At 39.5% G+C, this 10,725-nt stretch overlaps 1 protein-coding gene and 1 pseudogene across 1 annotated transcript; both read right to left on the bottom strand.

The window, feature by feature from the left end:
- Positions 1 to 408: 408 nt before the first annotated feature.
- On the bottom strand, positions 409 to 3,008 carry LOC117435585 (olfactory receptor class A-like protein 1). The gene has a single exon (XM_059004921.1). It carries the CDS (start codon positions 2,098 to 2,100, stop codon positions 1,153 to 1,155), a length of 948 nt encoding a protein of 315 aa, XP_058860904.1. The 5' UTR covers positions 2,101 to 3,008; the 3' UTR covers positions 409 to 1,152.
- A 5,691-nt stretch (positions 3,009 to 8,699) lies between these two features.
- LOC117964371 (olfactory receptor class A-like protein 1) lies at positions 8,700 to 10,725 on the bottom strand (annotated as a pseudogene).

Below are 10,725 nucleotides of genomic sequence, written 5' to 3'. Positions count from 1 at the left end.
TTATTAAACAAGCTAAAAGTGCACTTTTCTTTAGTTTTCCTCTACTGCGATCCTTCAGGGAGTTTCTATTTATGTGAGTTAGGAATTGAAAGCTATCATATAATGAGAGTAAGTGGAATACACCCAGAGAGATAGCAATAGCACTTTATAACACATAGCAACTCTCCAAGAAATACATGCATATTAACATGTTTATTAGTGTAAAACATTTAAACCTGCAATAGGATACAGTCAGCTGAGATTTGCAATTAGGTACTGCAAAAAACAGTTAGAGGTAAATTAAGTTTCTTACAATGAACATTTTGATTTCATGTTACTTGAAACAAAATTATAAGCAGTGTGGAAACACCAGCATTAGTAAGGGGCACAAAAAAAAAAAACCATCTCTTATGCTTGTGTGATGTTTCGGTGTATGCTTCATACAGCTCAACTATGAATATCTCTAGAAACAGTACTGTAACCATAAGAACCAGATACAAACATACTATACAATCAATCCTATATAAGAGTAGCAATTAGAAATCTTATTGCCGTTTCTTCTAAGTGGTAAGCATTGTTAATTCCCAATAGTGGCTCAATAAGCATGTCAAAAACTACATGTAATAATATATACTACACCTGTGTGTGTGGGAACTGCTTCAAATCGATATATCACACCTGTTTGCGAGTGATGTGAAATTGTATTGAAAGACAATTACAAGTACTAACATAATGCTGTTTAATGCAAATGTTTTATAATGCCAGCTAATGTTTAATATACATATATTTACTTTCATGTAATTTGACAGTTTTTTGATCCTGCTCTCAGGTAGACAAGATTAAGCAATCAATTATTTTTTAATCAATCAAAGCCCACAGGTGGGATTAATTATTAATTGATTAAAACCCCTAATACATATATACATGAGAACGGTGGACTGACTCAGAACCTCACTCTGTGCTTTAAACCTACTGTATCTTCATATGTAGAAAACAATTAAAACTGGATCAAAGTTTTTCTTTTCTTTTATGAGTGGCTGATGGTTCATTTGCTAAAGCAAGAAGTAAGAACCAGTTTGATAAACATTATCTAGAAGGGATTCTTCCTTTATTGGGACACTTTAAATCTGGTTTTACTGTAAACAACGAAGCAGAGGAATAAGTACAGTATGGCTAATCAGTGGAAACAATAGTTGTCTTGGATTGAGAAACCTTAACCGTCTTAGTGCACTGCAGCTTGCTGTTGACTTTCTTGTTTGAAGCGATCACGACTATGGGAGCGACAGAGGCGTAGAGTGAGGAGAAGAAAACCCTCACGTTGTTAATATCGGCAGGGACCTTGTGCGCAGACAGGGTGTAGATCCAGGTCATGTTGTCGACTCCGAAGAAAACCACAAAGAGGGTGACGAAAGTGACCACGATTTTGGCCGCCCGCATTTCTGGCGTGTGCTGGTTCTGCTCGGAGCTCCGGATGCCCTTTACCTGCTGGCGGTGTCGATAGAGAACAAACAAAATGTACGAGCTGGTGACCACCATAAAAAACACGAAGAAGAGATCTCTGAAGAGGACCATGGTGCCGGTCCCTAAGTAGGACGCTTCGCTAGGATACTCCACAATACAGTAGCTCAGATTGAGGGTGAATTTGAGGGTGGTGATGTTCCGGATCTGAGATGTGTACAGGATGCAGTGGAAGGATGTCGCCCCATCCAGTAGCCACAAGAAGAGAATGGATGGCAGGAGGAGTGTGGGGAGCTTTGGCTTTAGGTACGAGAGCCGAGAGGTGGCTGGTGCGATCAGGACGCTCTGGTAAGCGCTGAGGAGGAAGGTCATGGACATGGACATAGCCCTGGTCGTTCTGTAGATGAAAATGAGAAACTTGCAGGTTGAGGAGTTGTAGAATCCCCTGTAGTTCAGTGTAAAGAGGGTTTGTGGGATTCCTCGGTTGAGGATTATCAGCAGGTGCACAAACGTCATCATGAAGACGATGCTGTCGGCAGGCAGCAGTTTGCACTCCTTGTAACCGATGTAGCCAAACACCAGCAGGACGATGAGGTTTCCTGGGATCCCCACTGCAATGAGAAGCAGGTTGGACACAGCTTCCAGGATAGTTCGCAGATCCATTGGCCTCTTTAACCTACTGACGATCACTGGAAAATGACGGAGAGTTAACAAAACAAAACACCTTGCCACCTGCCCATGCTGCCTTAAATTAGTCTATTTTAAGTAGTTTGTTTAACAAAACAGATCCCAGTTATTAACAAAAAAAACGCATCTGCTTTAAAATAAATGCTTTAGCTAGTCTCTATATGCTACATATGCTATAACACTGAAAATTACCTGTACATATCTGATTTTATGAGACATAACTTCCTTAATATCCAGAGGCTGTTTACATCTTCCAAGCTAAAAGCACATGTGTTGTACATACCTTACAGAGCACTCAGAGCTGTCTGGGATTGCAGGCTCAGGGTGCATCCTGTATTTATAGTTGAGTTTCATAATGCAGGTGGGAAAAAGGACCCCTGGCCAATATTAACATATTCCCAGAAGAATGAAAATACAACTAATGGTCCTTAACATAGACGAGCCAAACAAAACAAAAAACTAAGCGCTGTACCAGGTAAACCGTTTTAATGAGAAGCAAATGAATGGAACGCTAAACAGTACTTTATGTGATAAACTCATTCTAGAACCCCAACCATTATTATTCCGTCCATTTCTATTGGTTATTTGGTTCGCAGCTTAATAACCAGTGTGAGTATATGTATTAAATTAGCATTGCAATTTTCCTTTACCATTACCTTCCTTTTCCTTTGCATTTGGGAGATACATAGAGAATACGACCCTGCTTACATTTGAACTCCCAGTGTCTTCTGGGGGGGTTCTGCATGTTACACTGTATGTGTGGCCTAATATACAATTACACGTTTGTGCAGTTATCCTTCTTAGAATTGGGATTGCCCAAACTCTGCGGTATGCTGATAGATCCAGCTATATGGGTTCGGGCAACCCGGCTCACTGTGAGTGCATTGTTTTTACATTTTGGCTGTGGGCCAGGGTTTAACAGAGGTAAGAATGTAGGGAGTTAATGGTGTTGCTTATGTGATATACTGTATCCTGGAATGATTGCTAATTGCTCTGCTATGGTTTCTCCTGGGTAATATATTGGGATTATAATGCCATCCCAATGGTTTATACAGCACATTTCGGTATCTTTGTATGTCCACGAGGTGTTTAAATCATGTATTTTCTTTACCTGACCAAACGAGATGATAAAGAACGACTTTTATAGCTTAACTGTGAACATTTAAGAAAGAAAAAGTTTAGATCAAAAGACTTTCAGTTCAAATGCCCCCACCCTTGACAATGCTTAATACCAGTAGGAAAACACACACAACTCACCTGCCACCATTCCCACAGCTTCCAATTAAAGCAAAGGGCAATTAGACCCCCTTAATTACATATTGATAATTGCACTGTGCTTATGTGCTTACGGTGCTGTGAAAAACAAATGAGCAGGTGTTTAATGAGGACACGTTACTGTATGTAGTTTTGTAGTATACAGTACATGGAGTAATTGGGTCAGAAGTCTACTGCCGTACGATAATATAAGAATCACTGTGCAACAATGCAAAGCTGGTATGGAGATGCAATTTGGCATTCTTCTTCAGACAGTTCCTTTGTCAATGCTTTACCATGTTTTTAACACAGTGCAATGTAAAGAAAGCATGGTAAAGCATTGTCAAGCATGGTAAAGCGCAGGGAAGTATGACAAGGGAATAACAAAACAAATATCTTGTGTACAACAATGGCTGATATCCTGTGGGTATCACTAAAGGAGCCACTTAAGAGAACAGATTATGCAAGGGGGACACAAATTGGAGCCACTGGTATTAGCTTCCTAATTAAAAGGAAATAATAACAATTAACTAACCATGGGTTCTTTGGAAAGATAAATAACAAGGGGAAGTGCTGAGAAGGGGATTGGGAATATCTGTATTTACAATAAAAATGTAAACGGTCTTAAACCCTGAAATATGCTTGGCTTAAAATGTTCTGTTGTAGAAACTCTCAAGGAACTCTGGTTTGTCCAGCCAGAAGGCTACAGGCTTACATGTGGTGGTAGCTGTGGGTTACTTGATGGGGCTCTGCAATACGGGGATGGAAACATATGGCACAGAAGGCTGGGAAGTCCCAGGCCCACAGTGTAAGGTTACAGGACTGTAGTCCTATGTTCTGGTGTAGCATTATTTAACAATCCCTTTCAGGTGTGCAGCTGAAACTGGATAATTGTAATTAGCTGAATGAATACAATCCTGATATCTGTTATAGACACAGAGACCAGTATCCCAGAGCTATTTCAGTTGCATAATACTGTTGTGATCTTTGATGATCCCATTTATAAAGCACTTTGAGATCACGTTTCCATTCTATATTCCAGTTACACAAGATTGCAAAGATCAATCCAAAAGATGACACACTTTCAGTATTCAAGTGCCTTCAATTATAATTCCAGATCCATTCATACATGATCAGATCACTGTAGGTTCCATGTTTCTCTCCCAGTGTACAGTCTCAGGTCTGCTTTTGTCTTGGTGAATCTTTGATTAGCAAAATTCCTGCAGATATTTCTCCATAAAATCTCACCAACCAAGAGGAATAACCTGCCAGTCATCTTCCCAATGTCATGACCCAATGTCATCTTCCCAATTGTTACTGAGGACATGTTGGTTTGTCTCTGATATTCCACCTGGATTTGCAAGGAACCATGAAGTTAATCTCCGGGAATGGAACAGGGCATCCTTTGGAATTTCACTTTAGTTGTATCTTCCATTGGAGCAGACTGCATGATCCTTTAATCATAGGCATGTATGCTTGTTTAAAAAGCAATATGAATGGAAATCTAAAAATAAAATAGAAATGCCAAATTAGATAACTAGTATTGTATGACACTTTAAACCAGTAATTCGTTCAGAGATTTTAACTAATTGTCCATACAGCATTCTTGCTTTCTTCCTGCAAGAAGACAGAAAATAAATTAATTATGCTACTGCAAATAATATATATATATTATTATTATTATTATTATTTATTTCTTAGCAGACCCCCTTATCCAGAGCAACTTACAATTGTTACAAGATATCACATTATTTTTTACATACAATTACATTATTTTTTACACATAGTTGGGTTTTTAGTGGAGCAATCTAGGTAAAGTACCTTGCTCAAGGGTACAGCAGCAGTGTCCACCACCTGGGATTGAACCCACAACCCTCCGGTCAAGAGTCCAGAGCCACTACTCCACACTGCTGCCCATATATATATATATATATATATATATATATATATATATATATATATATTGCTTTTGGAGCTTTAATTCCAGCTCTTATCTTGTCTCTCAGTTTCAGCAGGATTGCTGCTAGTTTTGACTTTGTCTCGCCATGTCTGAGAACTAAAATGTATCCAGCATTTATACTAATTACACCCTCCCCTCCCCCAAGAGTGACACTTAGGGAGTATCAATTAATCTGTAAGTGTCATGCATTTGAGATAATAGCCACATAGTATCCATTATTAAACCTGCCATTTATCTAAAATATTTAACCAGAAAACAAATATATGCTTACTGTCTGAAGAACTAGAGTATAGCCCTACTGTATGTGAATATAAGAATCTTGTGTAGAAGTTTTACTGGAACAAGTTGATATAGGCATTACGTTTGCATATAAAGGCAGCAAAACATTTCCATGTTGTATGTTTTCATTGAACAGGAATAAAATCATATACTGTAGAAAATAAAAATGAACTTTTGACTTAATCTTGTATAAACTAGCAGAACATTTCTTAATTGAAAGCAGAGAATATTCTACTGTTTTTTTCTGGCTATGTTAAATACAACCGTTTGTTCAATATTCATTTTGTTGTTTTGTTTGTTACACCATATTAAATGATACAAATGTTATCTTGTTATAAATAAAACTATACTGCATATATTTTGGTTTAAATCTTACCTTGATGCTTGTTCACAAAGGGTCAATCGGCATGTTGTCTTCTTGTAGCCGAATAGTTCTTTGGTTTTGTATTTTTACACCCACTGCCTCAAAGGGTAGCCCCAGGGAGAACACTCCCTCTGGGGGAGATGGGGGAGTGTCTGGGGGCTGGAGAAGCAACGGGGATTAGGAAACATCCCCTACTGCACACTGTGTTATGGAGGCATACCTGCAATTATTCTGCATAGAAACTCAGTGTGTTTGAAATCTCTAGTGAAGGACAACACTACCCTCAATTGCAGTGGACATTTGTCCAGCACAGCACAAAAGCACCACACAGTTCAGAACATCGGGCCGTTTTGGGAAAGTTCACACAGTATAGTATTTATTCCCTTTCACCAGCCAACAGCATGACAGCAGTAATGGACATGGATGCAAACTTCAAAAATGTAAATGGAGAAATATGCATATGGACATAATGAATGGGGCTACATGTGCAAAACAAGGTAACACGTTACATTAAGTTTCTCTAATTATTATGTATTTACATAGTAAATACATGTGTACTTACACATAATTACAATGTTATTATGCAGAGTTACAATGTATTTAAAGTGTACATTTTCTTGCACAATATATGTAAGTACACAATTGTATCAGAAAAGGGTTAGGGTTAGGGTTAGGGTTAGGTGGATTAAGGTTAGGGTTAGGTGGGGGGGCTCCCGAGTGGCGCATCCAGTAAAGGCGCTCCTCGCAGGATGTGCCCTATAGCCTGGAGATCGCTGGTTCGAATCCAGGCTATGTCACAGCTGACCGTGACCGAGAGTTCCTAAGGGGCGGCGCACAATTGGCTGAGCGCTGCCCGGGTAGGGAGGGCTTAGGTCGGCAGGGGAATCCACGGCTCACCGTGCATCAGCGACCCCTGTGGCCGATAGGGCGCCTGTGGCTCTGCAGCGGAGCCGCCAGATCTGTGTTGTCCTCCGGCACTATAGGTCTGGTAGCATTGCTGTGGATCTGCAGTGCGAAAAATGACAGCTTGGAAGGAGCACGTTTCGGAGGACGCGTGTTTCAGCCTCCGTTTCCTGAGTCGGCGGGGGGGTTGCGAGCGGTGAGCCGGGGATACAGATAATAATTGGGCATGCTAAATTGGGGTGAAAACCGGGGTAAAAATAATTGGCGACGACTAAATTTAAAAAAAAAAAAAAAAAAAAAAAAAAAAGGTTAGGGTTAGGTGGGTTAGGGTTAGGGGGGGTAGGGTTAGGTTTAGGGTTAGGGTTAGGGTTATATTGTGCAAAAAGATGTACACATTAAGTACGTTGTAACTATGCATAGTAACATTGTAATTATGTGTAAGTACACATATATTTACTAAGTAGCTACTATGTAAATACACAGCAATTAGATCCATTTAATGTAAAGTCTTACCCAAAACAGTCTGTATTGATAAATATGTATTTCGTTTGGTGCTTGTGAAATGTAATGTTCATGAAACTGTAGGTGCTTCCCTCATGCCAGTCACTCCACTCCTGATCGAATAATTGTGTTTTCTGTTTTCTCCCCTAAAACACGTATGCTTATACATTAAGGAACATTCTGAGTAGACCAGTGCTGGACTGGCAATGGAGTGTATATTTCACATATTAAAATGTTTTTTTTATTGTTATTATTTTAATATTTACATGATGTATCAGGCATTTTCATGGTCTAGTTGATGGAGGGAACAGTGTACTGTGTCACAATACCTTCCCAGTATAGTCAAATACGTCCCCTTTCACACTGACCCTTTTGCAACATTTCAGAGTGTGTATAGCTGCTCTGATCATATTCAAGCACATTGTTATTAGGATGCTTCGCTGTTCAATGAGGCTGATCATATCTCCCTCCTTTCCCAATTGGTAGTTGACACTGCATTCCTGTTATAATGCTACCTGTGAAGTTAGGGATAGGACAGGTGCAGTCGAGAGCCTCTCAGGGCTGTGTTAACTGAGGCGGATAACAGCTGACATACACTGAAAGAAAAGAACAGTATGCTTCGATCCAAGGAGATTTCAGGTAAAAAGTATTTGTGTGTGTGTGGTGCTTGGGGAGGTGGTGCTACTTATTCCCCAAGCAATGAGGGTGACGGCTGAATAACTTTCAATGTGAGGACGTGATGTTCTGCTTTGCTTATTAAACAAACTAAAAGTGCACTTTTCTTTAGTTTTTCCTCTACTGCGATCCTTCAGGGAGTTTCTATTTATGTGAGTTAGGAATTGAAAGCTATCATATAATGAGAGTAAGTGGAATACACCCAGAGAGATAGCAATAGCACTTTATAACACATAGCAACTCTCCAAGAAATACATGCATATTAACATGTTTATTAGTGTAAAACATTTAAACCTGCAATAGGATACAGTCAGCTGAGATTTGCAATTAGGTACTGCAAAAAACAGTTAGAGGTAAATTAAGTTTCTTACAATGAACATTTTGATTTCATGTTACTTGAAACAAAATTATAAGCAGTATGGAAACACCAGCATTAGTAAGGGACACAAAAAAAAAAAAAAAAACCATCTCTTATGCTTGTGTGATGTTTCGGTGTATGCTTCATACAGCTCAACTATGAATATCTCTAGAAACAGTACTGTAACCATAAGAACCAGATACAAACATACTATACAATCAATCCTATATAAGAGTAGCAATTAGAAATCTTATTGCCGTTTCTTCTAAGTGGTAAGCATTGTTAATTCCCAATAGTGGCTCAATAAGCATGTCAAAAACTACATGTAATAATATATACTACACCTGTGTGTGTGGGAACTGCTTCAAAGCGATATATCACACCTGTTTGTGAGTGATGTGAAATTGTATTGAAAGACAATTACAAGTAAAGTACTAACATAATGCTGTTTAATGCAAATGTTTTATAATGCCAGCTAATGTTTAATATACATATATTTACTTTCATGTAATTTGACAGGTTTTTGATCCTGCTCTCAGGTAGACAAGATTAAGCAATCAATTATTTTTTAATCAATCAAAGCCCACAGGTGGGATTAATCATTAATTGATTAAAACCCCTAATACATATATACATGAGAACGGTGGACTGACTCAGAACCTCTCTGTGCTTTAAACCTACTGTATCTTCATATGTAGAAAACAATTAAAACTAGATCAAAGTTTTTCTTTTCTTTTATGAGTGGCTGGTGGTTCATGTGCCAAAGCAAGAAGTAAGAACAAGTTTGATAAACATTATCTAGAAGGGATTCTTCCTTTATTGGGACACTTTAAATCTGGTTTTACTGTAAACAACGAAGCAGAGGAATAAGTACAGTATGGCTAATCAGTGGAAAAAATAGTTGTCTTTGATTGAGAAACCTTAACCGTCTTAGTGCACTGCAGCTTGCTGTTGACTTTCTTGTTTGAAGCGATCACGACTATGGGAGAGACAGAGGCGTAGAGTGAGGAGAAGAAAACCCTCACGTTGTTAATATCGGCAGGGACCTTGTGCGCAGACAGGGTGTAGATCCAGGTCATGTTGTCGACTCCGAAGAAAACCACAAAGAGGGTGACGAAAGTGACCACGATTTTGGCCGCCCGCATTTCTGGCGTGTGCTGGTTCTGCTCGGAGCTCCGGATGCCCTTTACCTGCTGGCGGTGTCGATAGAGAACAAACAAAATGTACGAGCTGGTGACCACCATAAAAAACACGAAGAAGAGATCTCTGAAGAGGACCATGGTGCCGGTCCCTAAGTAGGACGCTTCGCTAGGATACTCCACAATACAGTAGCTCAGATTGAGAGTGAATTTGAGGGCGGTGATGTTCCGGATCTGAGATGTGTACAGGATGCCGTGAAAGGATGTCGCCCCATCCAGTAGCCACAAGAAGAGAAAGGATGGCAGGAGGAGTGTGGGGAGCTTTGGCTTTAGGTACGAGAGCCGAGAGGTGGCTGGTGCGATCAGGACGCTCTGGTAAGCGCTGAGGAGGAAGGTCATGGACATGGACATAGCCCTGGTCGTTCTGTAGATGAAAATGAGAAACTTGCAGGTTGAGGAGTTGTAGAATCCCCTGTAGTTCAGTGTAAAGAGGGTTTGTGGGACTCCTCGGTTGAGGATTATCAGCAGGTGTCATCATGAAGACGATGCTGTCGACAGGCAGCAGTTTGCACTCCTTGTAACCGATGTAGCCAAACACCAGCAGGACGATGAGGTTTCCTGGGATCCCCAATGCAATGAGAAGCAGGTTGGACACAGCTTCCAGGATAGTTGGCAGATCCATTGGCCTCTTTAACCTACTGACGATCACTGGAAAATGACGGAGAGTTAACAAAACAAAACACCTTGCCACCTGCCCATGCTGCCTTAAATTAATCTATTTTAAGTAGTTTGTTTAACAAAACAGATCCCAGTTATTAACAAAAAAACGCATCTGCTTTAAAATAAATGCTTTAGCTAGTCTCTATATGCTACATATGCTATAACACTGAAAATTACCTGTACATACAGACGTGCTCAAATTTGTTGGTACCCTTACACCTCATTGAACTAATGCTTCATTCCTCCTGAAAAGTGATGAAATTAAAAGCTATTTTATCATGTATACTTGCATGCCTTTGGTATGTCATAGAATAAAGCAAAGAAGCTGTGAAAAGAGATGAATTATTGCTTATTCTACAAAGATATTCTAAAATGGCCTGGACACATTTGTTGGTACCCCTTAGAAAAGATAATAAATAATTGGATTATTGTGATATTTCAAACTAAT

This window comes from Acipenser ruthenus, chromosome 30 (genome assembly GCF_902713425.1).
Source record: "Acipenser ruthenus chromosome 30, fAciRut3.2 maternal haplotype, whole genome shotgun sequence".
Taxonomy (NCBI): Eukaryota; Metazoa; Chordata; class Actinopteri; order Acipenseriformes; family Acipenseridae; genus Acipenser; species Acipenser ruthenus.
Note: the sequence above shows the minus strand (reverse complement) of the source record. Positions and strands in the feature narration are given on the sequence as shown.